General features: G+C 38.6%; 1 protein-coding gene across 3 annotated transcripts in view; it reads left to right on the plus strand.

Moving 5' to 3' along the window:
- Capr (Caprin) overlaps positions 1-14,832 on the plus strand; it is a 220,663-nt gene extending 205,831 nt beyond the window's left edge. For all 3 annotated transcript variants that reach the window (XM_067145615.2, XM_067145617.2, XM_067145616.2), the window contains 2 exons: positions 66-233; positions 13,044-14,832. In XM_067145615.2, the coding sequence (XP_067001716.2) occupies positions 66-233; positions 13,044-13,135 (260 nt within the window). In that variant the 3' untranslated portion in view covers positions 13,136-14,832. The remainder of the gene's footprint in view (positions 1-65; positions 234-13,043) is intronic.
- The last annotated feature ends 751 nt before the right edge of the window (positions 14,833-15,583 follow it).

Here is a 15,583-nt window from a genome sequence, read left to right on the forward strand (position 1 = left end):
AGTTTGCTTCTCACATTATGCAAAAGGTTTCGTATTGAGGTTTAATTATTTTATTTCCATTTCAGGTTACGGGTATCGGAATAGCAGTGATGGAAACAACAGTTACTACCAAAATGGTTACCAGCAGCGTGATAATTTTGGTGGAAGTGGTGGTGGCAGCAATAATTACAAGCGTGGTGGTCGAGGTGGAACTGGTAGTGGTGGTGCGCCTCGTAGCGGAATGGAAAGGGGAGGTTAGTTTCATTACTGTAGTTTACTACCCGTTAAGAACGTTCAACCTCGGCAATCAGTTGTAAGTATGGGACTTAGGAATCATTTCCTAATGGATGACAATTATTGGTTTCCTTGGAGCAGCTAACAACCAAATCCTTCCAGCTTACATTTAATTTTGGAGGAAGTTTTATAATCCAGTGATATACTTGGATCAAAACTGTATACGTAGACTCCTTTTAAGTAAGGATTGGTTACCAATTAAATGAGTACTACTACATACAGTGGAACCTAGATAAATTTTGAATCACAGTAGTAGTCCGTTATAGTGAGAATTCATAACGCCGAAAAATTTACTCGCTATAGCATATTGTCGTTATATCAGTTTCCGTAAAAGTTGGGAGAAACCCCATACACATTAAAATCGGTATGAAACTGCGAACAGTTCGTTTAAAGCTTACCTTTTCTCGGATAATATCCACACTACAGCCTACTCGTTATTTTTCAAAATCCGATACTATGTGAAGGTTTTTAGTTTCATTCTGGAAAAAAATATATATAGTATCACTCCAGAGGTCTCTGTGGCAAACATATCAGTTTTCTTCTTCAAACAGCGTCACCTAACCTAACCGTGTGTGTGTCATGAAAACATATCATCGTTGCCGGGACGAAATCTCTTATGTGATAATATTTTTAGAGATATACTGACCCGCAGCACATACATTATGAAGAGCAAGAATGCCTTGACAATTGTCACACAATATTGCACCTTAGATGACAGAACCTTACCGGCCGAAGTTCTAAGATAAAATATTTTACGTAGGAGGTTTTGCCCCGGCAACGATGATATTTCAAGCGCACGTAGAGGAATGGCGACTACTTCACTACAAATTTACATGGGAAGAACCTTTCCAAAATTTAACTACATGTGATAAAATCAGTGATGTACTCTGCCGTATCTTGAGATGTATCACATTCTTACTTCATTTCAGTACATAACATTAAAATTAAACGATCGTTTACTTCAGGCTTTATTTCTAACGAGTTATCAACTGCTACCGGTCACATCATTTATGTATTTATTACGAACACGTGTTATCCTCTTTCATTTAAGAATTTTCTTTTAGAGAACAGCAGTTGACGGGTATTACAACATAGTTTCTGTTAGGCACGTAAATGAGCGAATGATGTGGGTAGATTTGTCAGTTGGAAGAATTAGGACTAGAATTATCTCCGTGTATTCACCATGTGAGGGTGCAGATGAGTTGACAAGTTTTATGAAGCATTGAGTGACATCGTGGTCAGGGTCAACAGCAAGGATAGAATAGTGCTAATGGGCGATTTCAATGCGAGAGTTGGGAATAGAACTGAGGGATACGAAAGGGTGATTGGTAAATGTGGGGAAGATATGGAAGCTAGTGGGAATGGGAAGCATTTGCTGGACTTCTCTGCTAGTATGGGTTTAGCAGTTATGAATACATTCTTCAAGCATAAGGCTATTCACCGCTACACATGGGAGGTTAGGAGTACCAGATCCATAATAGATTATATCATAACCAACTTTGAATTCAGGATATCTGTTAGGAATGTACGAGTTTTCCGGGGATTTTTCGATGATACAGACCACTATCTGATCTGTAGTCAACTAAGTATCTCTAGGCTTAGGGTAGAGAAAGTGAAATCTGTCTGCAAACGAATAAGGGTAGAAAATCTCCAGGACGAGGAAATTAGACGGAAGTACATGGATATGATTAGTGAGAAGTTTCAAACAGTAGACAGTCAGCAGGTTCAGGATATAGAAAGTGTATGGGTGGCATACAGGGATGCTGTAGTAGAAACAGCAAGGGAATGCCTAGGAACAGCTGTCTGTAAAGATGGGAAAAGGCAAACATCTTGGTGGAATGATGAAGTGAGAGCAGCCTGTAAACGTAAAAAGGCTTATCAGAAATGGCTCCAAACAAGGACCGAGGCAGACAGGGATTTGTACATAGTTGAAAGAAACAGAGCGAAACAAATAGTTGTTGAATCTAAAAGGAAGTCGTGGGAAGATTTTGGTAATAACCTAGAACTCATAGCTCAAACAGCAGGAGGGAAACCTTTCTGGACAGTAATAAAGAATCTTAGGAAGGGAGGGAAAAGGGAAATGAACAGTGTTTTGAGTAATTCAGGTGAACTCATAATAGATCCCAGGGAATCACTGGAGAGGTGGAGGGAATATTTTGAACATCTTCTCAATGTTAAAGGAAATCATCCTGGTGGTGTTGCGAACAGCCAAGCTCATGGGGAGGAGGAAAATGATGTTGGTGAAATTACGCTTGAGGAAGTGGAAAAGATGGTAAATAAACTCCATTGTCATAAAGCAGCAGGAATAAATGAAATTAGACCTGAAATGGTGAAGTATAATGGGAAGGCAGGAATGAAATGGCTTCATAGAGTAGTAAAATTAGCATGAAGTGTTGGTAAAGTACCTTCAGATTGGACAAAAGCAGTAATTGCACCTATCTGCAAGCAAGGGAACAGGAAGGATTGCAACAACTATCGAGGTATCTCATTGATTAGTATACCAGTTAAAGTGTTCACTGGCATCTTGGAAGGGAGGGTGCGATCAGTCATTGAGAGGAAGTTGGATGAAGACCAGTGTGGTTTCAGACCACAGAGAGGCTGTCAGGATCAGATTTTCAGTATGCGCCAGGTAATTGAAAAATGCTACGAGAGGAATAGGCAGTTGTTTGTTTCGTTGATCTAGAGAAAGCATATGACAGGGTACCGAGGGAAAAGATGTTCGCTATTCTGAGGGACTGTGGAATTAGGGGTAGATTATTAAAATCAATCAAAGGCATTTATGTTGACAATTGGGCTACAGTGAGAATTGATGGTAGAATGAGTTCTTGATTTAGGGTACTTACAGGTGTTGGACAAAGCTGTAATCTTTCGCCTTTGTTGTTCATAGTTTACATGGATCATCTGCTGAAGGGTATAAAATGGCAGGGAGGGATTCAGTTAGGTGGAAATGTAGTAAGCAGTCTGGCCTATGCTGACGACTTGGTTTTAATGGCAGGTTGTGCCGAAAGCCTGCAGTCTAATATCTTGGAACTTGAAAATAGGTGCAATGAGTATGGTATGAAAATTAGCCTCTCGAATACTAAATTGATGTCAGTAGGTAAGAAATTCAACAGAATTGAATGTCAGATTGGTGATACAAAGCTAGAACAGGACGATAATCTCAAGTATTTAGGTTGAGTGTTCTCCCAGGATGGTAATATCGTAAGTGAAATTGAATCAAGGTGTCGTAAAACTAATGCAGTGAGCTCGCAGTTGCGATCAACAGTATTTTGTAAGAAGGAAGTCAGCTCCCAGACGAAACTATCTTTACATCGGTCTGTTTTCAGGCCAACTTTGCTTTACGGGAGCGAGAGCTGGGTGGTCTCAGGATATCTTATTCATAAGTTAGAAGTAACAGACATGAAAGTAGCAAGAATGATTGCTGGTACAAACAGGTGGGAACAATGGCAGGAGGGTACTCAGAATGAGGAGATAAAGGCTAATTTAGGAATGAACTCTATGGATGAAGCTGTACGCATAAACCGGCTTCGGTGGTGGGGTCATGTGAGACGAATGGAGGAGGACAGGTTACCTAGGAAAATAATGTACTCTGTTATGGCGGGTAAGAGAAGAAGAGGTGACGATGGTTAGACTCGGTTTCTAATGATTTAAAGATAAGAGGTATAGAACTAAATGAGGCCACAACACTAGTTGCAAATCGAGGATTGTGGCGACGTTTAGTAAATTCTCGGAGGCTTGCAGACTGAACGGTGAAAGGCACAACAGTCTATAATGATGTATGTATGTACAGTAGAACCTCGATAATTCAAAATCGGTTAATTCAAAATCCCGCCTAATTCGAAGAAGCTCTCGTTCCCGGAAACATGAGATAGTTTTGCATGTTATTTCAATTGTTTAATTTTAAATAAGGATAATTCGTAATTCGAAGTACAGTGTCGGCCCCATTACCGAAATTCAGACTTTTAATTCGAAACTGCCTTTACATTTTAAAACAATAGTATGTTACAGAGTAATTTCAACTCGAAATTTATCCGCTCCGCGTCATAGAACGCGCGTTCCGGAACGTGGAGGGGTAGCTTTCCGCACTTCCACTTCGGTGGGTCTACAGTGCGGTTCATGATTGCAAGTTGAATGAAATCGGAATTCTTTTGTGCTCAACCTGTTAAGGAACGCCGTAATATCACGCAACATGCAGTGTGCGGGAAAACAGAATCTGCGAACACTGGCGATGCCGACAGTTGACGAAAAAACGTGGCAAATGTAATAGATTCGTAGGCACCGAACAATATTGACATTGCCGGTGAAACTGGATTGCTTTATTTTAATGCGAGCCCAAACGGTCTTATGGTTTTGAAGGAGAAATTGCCAGCCGGGAAATCGTACAGTGTGAGGGATGGGGTCATAGTAGTGCGTTGCAATGCACATGGAAGCGAGATACTTTATCCCCTCGTCATAGGAAACTTCGATAAGCCACAGTGTTTTAAGAGCGTCGGGCACCTTCCATGCCAGTACAAAGCATCTATAATAAAAATGCAAACAGTAAAGAAATCCAAAAAATAATGAATTTGCACAGGGGAACCGGCATAATTTATCCTCGTCTTTGAATTGTGCGATTTTTTTTCTTTCGTTGCGTGAGGTTATGTTTGTCAGTGATTTATCCAAGTGAATTATTTGAACATTGTAAATGCACCTTGTTGGACCTACATTTCGGAAATAGTTTTTTCCATGGCATTTGAAAGGTTTAAACTATGAATCGAGGTGATTGCTTGTATTAATGGGTCTTGAATACTTCGTGACGCGGCAATTGTTTACATTTCTGAAGTACGAGACAAGTGCCATGATGGGAAATCGTACAAAGACAGGGTCATAGGAAAGTTCGATTTTGAGGGCATCGGGTACTTTCTGTGTAAATACAAGGCATCTAAAATTCATACAGTATAGTAATCCAATTAATAAAGCACTTGCACATGGGAGCGAGCATAGATTTCTCCTCTTCTTTGAATCGTGCTCTTTTTCTTTCTTTCGTTAGGTGAGGTTATGTTTACCAGTGAGATATCCGAGTGCATTATTTGAATACTGTAAATGCACCTTCTTGGATACATTTTTGGAAATAGTTCTTTTTTCATGGCATTTGAAAAGTATAAACTGTGAATCAACGTTAAATGCATGCAGTAACGGGCCTTAGAATATTTTGTAACGCGGCAAGGGTTGGTACTTCTGAATTGCGAATTGGCAGTTAATTCGAAATCACGTTATTCGAAGTCCGATTTTTTAGTCCCAACGACTTCGAATTAACGAGGTTTTACTGTATGTATGTTTATTCAGGTTAACTTCATGGACACAGCATTGAATTGCGAATGTTTACCAGCTACAAATTAAGAACGTTCCAGTTATTTAACCATATCTTTGTGTGCTGTCCTCGATTCAACCATTGACAATGTCCATCAGAAGAACTTTACAGCATTTTCATCATATTTTAACAACATGATGCAACACATCTAAGAATTTTAGAACCTGGTTTTAATTTAGTCATATTTTACATGTTGTGCACGTAGTTCATCCCAGATGTTTTTAACTCTTCTTAATGTTATTTGTGTGTGTTTGTACATTTGTTTTTCTTATTGGATGTGTATAGTTTTGCATTAAGGCAGATGATGGCAAACCAAGGCTGAAACTAGTTCCTAGATTAGAAATATAATATAAACATTGCATAATGTAGTATTGAAAAGGTGGACCATTAAGACATAAGTTTAATTATTATTGAGATGTCTGATATTTCACCATATAATTCTTTTATTTCTAAAATGTTCACTAATTCCACAGTTTGCTTTGAAATATCAAGCCAAAATAGGGCCTAATTTACTACCATGATTAGAACAATCAGAGTACACAGTCCCACAATTTAGACTCTAGGTCAGTTCGCAAACATCTCATTTCTTCAGGCTAAAGTAAATTTGTCACAGTAACTTGAGATTTTGTCCTAGCACATGCGTATTGTGATTTAAAACACTTCTTAACCGATTTAGAAATGCAATCAGTGGATCAAAAGGAGTGACTATGTACTACTGAAAAAGTGGCCTCTTGTAGCTGCTAATTTATGATGTCTACTCTTGCTGCTTTTTAATAATTTGCCTACTGGAGCTAGAAGCTCTTATACCTGCTTCCTTGTCCTTAACACTTTTAAAATGTTGAATATATGCCCTCTCACAATGAGAAACAGAAAATTTAGAACTTCACTTTAAACAATATACCTCATTTTCTGATTTCTTCAAAACATACACCAGGCTGAGTAGATCAGGCAGTAAGCGCTGGCCTCCAGAGCTCACATTGATGGGCTTGATTCCGGCTCAGTCTGGAGACATTTGAAGGTGCTCCATGTCAGTAGATTTACCAGCAACTAAAAACTCCTGCAGAACAGAATTCTGGCCACCTCAGCATCTCCAAAAGCTGTATAAAGTAGTGAGTGGTACATAAATGTATTTATAAATTGGTATGTTCCCATTGCTGTGCCGTAAGGCGGCTTTCACACTGCAGGCAGAACGGAACATCTCCAAGCCGAACAGATTCTGGTAGCAGCATGAGGCTATTCAAAGTGGAAGCCGAGCAAGGTGAAACAAACTTGTTGTTTTTAGGGTGTTTTCGACGTCCGATTCTCCTTCCATGAACAGAGGGTTGATTGCACAATCTTGAGCTGCAAGTCATACATGTTGCCATGATCTTGCATGTCTAGTGTGGATTACCTTGCCACCTTAGCTTTTCCTCTTGACTTATGGCTCTTTGAAAGGTCTTGTTGTGTTTGACTATGGTAGCACGTGTAGCCTGAACTATGTAGTCAAACTTGTAGGTACTCATTCAGAAGTACCTCCAAAGACGTTCTTAGTCATTCCAAATACCCTCGTTTATAACATATGAAATAGTCTGTATTTCTCACGATTGGCAATTGAAATCATGAACCCAATAACGCCTCCCTTTTCTATCGTTTTTCCGCCATGGACTATCTAGGAGCGATAACACTGGATGGTGGTAGGGACATGTATCACTTCTTGGACATGTCCTGATCGGTCAGTCAAAGCAGTTTGTCTTGTGTGAAAACAGCTTAAGATTTACCGGAAGTGTGAGATCAGCAGATGCACATACAATGTGGGTGTTTTCTTTCTTTCTTGAAGTCTTTTTCTATAATCTATTAGCTATAAGTCTTTTTAGCAAATGGAGAATTGAATTCCATCGTGTAGGTTCGTCTCGAATCAGGGGGTAAGGAAAGCTGTTTCTGTGCAGTTTTGAGTGTAGATTTTGAGCAATGTTTGAAACTTTCTACTTATTTTCTACATAATGCAATGACATTCTCAATATTCTTTGAACTGAAAAGTTCCTTATACAGAACAAGTTGTGTAGTATGAGCTGCACACGACAAATGGGAGTTTTCCCTAAGTCTTGGTACTTGCTACATTACCCCCATTGTTATGAACCACAGCTGCTATTTTATCCTTTAAACCCCATGTTTTTAAGTCTTCTTCAAGAAATTGGCAATATTTTCACCTGGGTATCTCATTTCTTCATATGATATCACCTCATTACATATGTGTTGAAAGTTTGTAGTCCTAAACTGCAAAGTGAACGGTGATACTTCAGTAGTCATTGATAGTTGTTGTGGTTGTTGTCTACAGTCTGTCATAACAGCTATGATATCTGCTTTTTGGAGCTCATCCTTTGCTTTTGTTTCTACTTGATACAGTTCAGGAAGGATATCATTTGATATGTGTTTACGACTAGGCATAGTGTATCTAGGTTGAGGGTGATGAATCAGTTGCTGAAATCCTCTTCTATAATGCTAAATGGCTGGATTATCTTTGCGTATCATGTAAGCTATTTTCCTGGTAGGCTGGCTGGTATTTTGAATATTGTGATCAGTAATCTGAAAGTGGTGTGAACAGCATAGGTTCTTCTTCTGTCATTTCTTAACTTGTTACACTTAGACTGTTCAGATATTTTGTTGGCATGCTCACGTTCAGTAAAAGCAATTTTATGTAGCAATATGACATGCTTCTTCAGATTGATAGTGTTACGGATTTTTGAAAATTGTGAGTTGAGACTTGTGCTACTTGTGTGACCACTTCAAAATCTGCTATCTCTGGCAAATTGACAAGTATTAATTAAAAAGTTTAGTATTCTATTAACATAGTATCAAAAAAATATTAAGTTAATCTGTAATAGTATCGTTCGATATCAATACATCTTCAGTATAGAAAGTATCGAGAAACCATCTCTAGTGAAAACTTTTTCCACCAACAGGACTTGAACTGGCTATGCACAGTATTAAAGTATAGACTCTTGACACCTTAACCCCTCAGCGCCGACCTCTATACGTGGTATAGACCCATACATGGTTTCGCATTTACGGATATAGCGCGAAGAGTTTTGGTGTTATGGATATGCAAATTGTTTTGTTTCCAAGAAGACATTTTCGGGTTTATCAGTGTTCTAAATAAGAATTGAAAATAGTTAAAGTGTAGTTGCTTTTGCAAGGATAAGTATTTGTCAATTATATCTGAGCACCAATCCCTGCTTTTTTTATAGTCCGTTTGCTTCATTCTTTCCCACAGAATAAAATAAATGATGATCTGAGAAGTTTGTCTTTTCGTGTGATGTTCTTTGCTCAAATTTTGTATTAAGAGTGTGGTTTATTTATTATATTTGTCTTTATTTCTCAGCTTGTAGTCTTTTCGTAACTCTCCACGAGTGCTCTGTGTAGGCATCAGTTAGTGCTGCTTTCTGTCATACGACATGAGAAGCAGTTGTGCATGGTATATATCACGTTTGAAAGACGATGTATCGACCTTTTAATCTGAAATATGTATCGAGTTGGTTTGATTCGTCATAAATGTTATTCCCCTTATTCAGTTTCGTCCTGCCGCTTTCGGTCCCGCTGCAGCTTCATCAGCTTGTGTGACGCACCGCGCTCAATGGCTAGCTCCTGCTGAGAGTAACGTGCTTGAAATATTGTATAATTCAAATGAAAGTTTAGTCGGAAGTAGTAGTGGCAGTATTAGCAGTAGTGGTAATGAAATAGATGATGTGGCTGTGGCCGATGCAGTAGTAAATGATGAGTGACGATGAGGAGGAACCAGTACTTGGAAATTTCGTGTAGGAGACTATAGATACGCATACAGGTCAAAGGGAAGTTTTCAACAGTGAATTATGATTCCTAGATTCTCCAATAATATTTAGACAAGTCACAGGGACAAACATTGAGCAGTTATCTTATCAGTTTCAGCTGATGGAAGGTTTGTTTACGTAGTACAAAGTACGCTTCTCGGGCGGGAAACGAAATATTCAAGGCCGGCGCGCATCAGATAATACAGTTCCAAGGTTGTAGGAAATACATTTTATCAGGAAATTAGCACCCAAGAGTGAGAAATCCAAACCTCAGAGACATATCGCGTGTTCAAAACACGGTGAAAAGAAGACATCGATGTACTGCTGCCAGGAGTGTGCCTTCGGTCTCTGTCTCGAAGAGTGCTTCGAACTCTATCACAGGGAACTAAATTACTAAGGAAATGTGAAACAATTATGTAATTATCGTCATGTACATAGTTCTACCATAAGGAATTCCAAATTTCGTGAATATCAGGCTACTCTTATACTAGTAGTAACGCTTTAAGTGAATCAGTGTATTTCAGTCACGCGTAGTTGAAATCTCATCCGGCCGCGGGGTAGGAAGCTCTTTAAACGGCTGCGGCGCTGAGGGGTTAATGATCACAGCCATCAGGCAGACTTACTCTACTGGTTAATGAGCTATATCAACATTTTCGTCCCTCTTTTTTTTTACTTCCGGAATATGTACGTGATTTTTCCTCATTTATTTCCATGATCTGTTCACTTTTTGGGGAGCTGGATAGTTCATTCACAAAGTGGCATATCAAACACTTGAACAAATAAAATGTGGCACAGATTCTCACTTTTCACAATCAGTATATCGCTTACGATCTACCAATGCCAAGGTCCAGGGCTCAAATAACTTGGTCATAAACAGCAGAGAAGACTGTCTGCTGTGTTCCCTTTAGTGTGTAAACTCCCCGTTCCTATCAGCATCTCGATTGCATATATATTATGATGGATCAGAATGTCAAAATATGTGTGATCTAGGGGAATAGCAAGGTTCTCCCCACTCTTGCACATCAGTATACAGACAGGCTGTTTCACATGGTGAGGCAACTTCCTCTCCCCCCTCAGCCAAGGCCTGTTTTAGGACAGACACTACTTTCAAATTTCAGGAATGGTAACTTTTCCACAACTACAATAGAAAGGCATGGAAGATCAGAATTTACTGTTACTCTTCTCTTTGTTACATAAGATTTTTGGTAAGATCCAGGAAATAAATATAAAATTCTAAGTATCCCATCGTCGCCAAAAGAGCTATCTGTGTCAGTGCAACATAAACTCAATTGTAAAAAAAGGGGGGGGGGGATGTCTGAGATTATTTAGACCTTTCCCTGAGATACAGTCGGCCTGCGTGAATAAAATTATAGCCTAGGTTGTAACGACTTCTCCCCTGACCTTGAATACAGATTTTCATTCACTTCTTCTTGACGCTTGTACATACCAGCAGATTGGGCAAAAATTTAAACCTTAAATTTCCACCTGAATTCGTAAATCTGTTTCTTTATTTTTTTATTAATACCAAAGTACTAACTATGTATTTATATAGGTATGTAAACATTTGCCCATTTCAATATATACACTGAGCGGCACAAAAAACGCAACACTTCAATTTCTTTCAAAAACTGAAAATTATTCTAAATTTATGACACTTTTATGATACTAATCCACCATCTTATGATGGAATATTGTGGTACGGTCCCATCTAACGGTCTAACAATGAAAAGAAAAGACGATTATAAACAAATTGAACAAATTAAGCGAGAGATGCACATTTCAAGGAAATTTTGAGTAAGCTCATAAAGGTAAATGCACTCTGTTTTAATGTTACACACTTCACACTTTCACTTCACAGACCTCGGAGACTATCTCGGGGACCTCTGTTCGGATCTTCAAAAGCGTGTATTGCCACCTCTTGCAGCAATGACGGCATTCAACCTTTCAGGCATGCTCCTGATTAATGCGGTAATGTTCTGTTGAGGAATCATCTCCCATTCTTCCAGGAGGGCGTTCCGTAGGTCTGTAGGGTCTCTGTATAGCGCTGACGGACTCTTCTCCCCAGCTGGTCCCAAACATGCTCAATGGGATTCAAATCGGGGCTTCGATCAGGCCAAACCACAGAATGAATCTCTGTTTCATCCAAGAACTGCTGCACAATTCTCACATGTGGGCGTGCATTGCCGTGCATTAGTGTAAAACCATCACCAATAAACGGAGCGAAAGGCACAACATGCTCCAGAAGGATTTCCTCCACATACCGATGTACGGTAAGGCTCCCATGCTCCACGAAGATTAAATCCGTCCTTGCAGCTGTATTGATTCCTGCCCACTCCATCGCAGAACCACCGTGAAAAGGCGTCCTGGATGAGAATGTGCAAGGGGAATACCTTTCCCCTGGCCTTCTCCAGACCCTCTCTCTTCCGTCAGGTGATCGGAGGCCAAATCGCGACTTGTCAGTGAACAATCCCATTGTTGTACTGTCCAGCCAAGATGTTCGCTTGCGAAACGCAGTTGAGCTGTGCTGTGCTCTCTGGTGAGTTCCGGTCCTGTAGCAAGTCTTCTGGACTGAAGATTGGCTTCTTCCAGTCTTCTTCGAACTGTTCTCTCACTAACATTGACCCCTAGAACTTGGCGGAGTCGATTTCGTGCTTCAATAGCGGTCGTGTGACGGTTGCGGCGAACTGGAAGTTGTAAGAAGCGGTCATCTTTCTCCGATGTTGCTCTTCTCGGGCCTGATCCTGGTCTCCTTGCAAAGCCTCCAGTTTCCCTGTACCTGCATATGGTTCTGGAAATTGTAGAAGGTGTAGTACTCAACACTTCTTCAACGTAATGCATGCTGCGACCATCTTCCAACAAAGCAACAGCTTTCGCAGCTTGTTCAGGGCTTAACAGCATGTTTACTCCAGAAAGTTGATTAAGAGAATCACAGAAAGATCCTACAAACACCTGTGATTGAAAGGGGAACAATTAAAGGTACAACAATAAGCGCTACAAGAGCGGGAAAACAGTATTGACTCACATCCAGCGATGTGTTTTCCAGGTTGCACAGGAAAAAACAATTGGGGCTAGTGCAATAAACAATCAACACTTCATTGTTTACTCGCAAAGCAACGCCAATAGCATACCCCGTCTAAAAACAAAGGTTGAAATGCTTCACTTCGATTAAATAGATAATTGCACATCATTTATTGGGTGTTGCGTTTTTCGTTCCGCTCAGTGTATTTTTAAGTTGATCTCTGTGGATAAAGGTACTGTCAGCCAGGAAAGGTTTATAGCTATGGAGTTAAAAATATATTGAAGTATGAAGAAAACTTAGAAGTGATGTTGATTCAGGAAGATTTCTCTCTATTCTTGACAATTAATTTGGAATTGCCAAGTGCATGGCTCAGACAGCATAGCAGTGGCTTCTGAACCAAAGTTGTCAGGTTCAATCCTAGTTCAGTCCAGTGTTATTTGAAAGTGCTTAAATATGCCAGCCTTGTTTCAGTAGTTTTAGTGGCGCATTAAATAACTCTTACGGGACCCAATTAGACATACGTTCAGAATATTCAAATTTCAATTGTGAGTGATAGTAATCATTTTTATAAAATGATTTATTCATCTAATTTTTTCAGGTGCACGAGGAGGCCGTGGAGGTGGTAACCCACGAGGTGGTAATCGAGGAAGTGGCAGCAACTATGTTCGAGGGGGTGGCAGTAAGCAGTAACCCGTTAGAGATTGCAACATAACTACGCAATACAATATTATCGCACCAATACTTCCACTGTTAACGTTTTATTTGAGACTGAGAAAGAAATAAACAAGTGGAACTAATGATTGTGAATGGATAGTTGTTGGAAGTGAAAAAGACAGATGCCGATCTCACTGTGTGATTTTTTTCTTCCACTTTATTTTTGTGCCGTTGGAGTAAAGAAAGGAGCGATTCAAAAGTGAGCCATTTTACTTTATACATGTAATATCTTGCATGTTCACTGAACGTGAGTGTAAGCTGGCATTTCAGTTGTTTGTGCTAAGTTGCGATAGAGACTTTGGGTGATGAACATTGTATCCCTAGATTGTCTTGTCGTAATTGGATGTGATTGTGGCAGCCGGAGGAAGAGTATGTGGAGGAAATCCGCAAGTTCTCACATTTTTCAAAGTATTATGTAAGTAAATAAAAGTGTGTCAGAAGGCAGTTTTCACAGGGCAACAACCAAGAAAACCGTTCATAAAAAATATATAATTTTATTATAAAAATACCAAAAAAAGAGTACATAGTATGGAAAAATAACCAAAAACATGCAAAGAAGTGACTTTCTTCCTATGAAGCTTATAAACAATTATTTGCTTTACTATTTGTAAAATTTATTTCGTGTTGAGTGATCATTACATCAGTCTCCATTTCTTTGTAAAAAGTGTATAAATAAACAGAAAAGCAAGAGGAAGAATTCTAAAAATAGAAGAGCTACTGAATGTTGCTACATATCGAGCAATGAACAGCCAGCTGTGATGATGAGAGTAAAATCTGATATTTTTAAAAGTTTTCCAGTACCGAATTTTGAAGAATTATGATTGACTTGGCAAGCTTGACTCTTAAATTATGTGAAGTGGCCTTGTCGGAAAAAGTGTTGTTAATTTTAATATTGTTGTATGTAAATAGGGTAGTTTTAATGGTGTTAAAGAAATGCCACACGAGTTAGCCGCCATGTAAATTCATCATTATTTGTTTACAAACTAGGAATCACTTAGGTGGGAAAGAGAAATGAAAAGGACTGTCCATAGACCAGTCGTTGGAAGAAATAGGAACATTTCATAGCCAACCAGTGACTTTTGATTTTTCTTTTTTTTTCTAAAATAGGTATTACCCATTGCATGGTAAGTAGCAATTTCATAAGCCTTGTATTTTTATATTTTTTCCATATGTGTGTGATAACATTATTGCTGTACACATATATATTTCCATTCCCCCTCTTTTAGGTTTTATCAGTCCGATTATATACTTTTTCAAAGTGTCTGGGGAAACACAATTTGTTCTGATCACATGTGTAAGAATTAGGAAAACATTTATATTCAGTTACAATCAGAGTGATTTTCAGTCATTACTAAAACATTCTGAATCTTCCAATAAAAAATACATTGCAACAGGTTAAGCCTTAGCATTGAATCATTCACCTTGTCCTAGATGTTGTCCCTGCCTTTTTCCTACTTTCAGACCTTATGTAACATTTGTTTTGTCACTTTGTATTGGTTTCCTTTATGTAGAATTATTACACAAACTACGACTTATAGAAATGTGTACTGCTGTTATACTGTGTTCATTTGTGCATGATATCTGTGAATTTATATTATTTGAAGATGACATGCTGTTGCAGGAAAAAATACTGTATTTTTAGCATTATGAAATAAAGTTAATTTCGTTATTTATGTGTGGGCACAAATTCGTTATTTCGAAACACTAAGCATGGAGCTTAGTAGTGAAGATTAGTAAATAATAAAGAAAGAGCTACTTTAATAAAACACAATATGGTACCAGGAAAATATTGTCTTTAAGCTGGAGGGGAGACTTCAAAAGATTCTCTAAAATTTTTATTTGCGTGCGCATAATAAGAAAATTACTTCAGCAGGTGCATTTACTTCTATTTTGTTCCAATAACATTGCTTTATTTTGAAGCAGCGATTTTGGAATTTATAGCGGTAAATACATTAGAATAAAAGGGTAAATGAGTAAGCAAAGTTAACATTTTAAAAGGCAATAAAAGCAACAGTAGATACAATGAAACATTCAGATATCAGATTTCTGGCTGTAATCTGCTGCTGCTTTCGTGCTAGTAAACAACAATAACATTGCTTTATTTTGAAGCAGCGATTTTGGAATTTATAGCGGTAAATACATTAGAATAAAAGGGTAAATGAGTAAGCAAAGTTAACATTTTAAAAGGCAATAAAAGCAACAGTAGATACAATGAAACATTCAGATATCAGATTTCTGGCTGTAATCTGCTGCTGCTTTCGTGCTAGTAAACAAATCATATTCCAATGTATTTGTAAAATATACACTGCCAGTATGAATTATGTAATGATGTTACATAATATATTTGTAGTACATAGAGTACCATTTCATAAAGTGCTGTTGTGGGATACTAACATACCTTAGTTGGAACAATATGTGCATTTG

This window comes from Anabrus simplex, chromosome 4 (genome assembly GCF_040414725.1).
Source record: "Anabrus simplex isolate iqAnaSimp1 chromosome 4, ASM4041472v1, whole genome shotgun sequence".
Taxonomy (NCBI): Eukaryota; Metazoa; Arthropoda; class Insecta; order Orthoptera; family Tettigoniidae; genus Anabrus; species Anabrus simplex.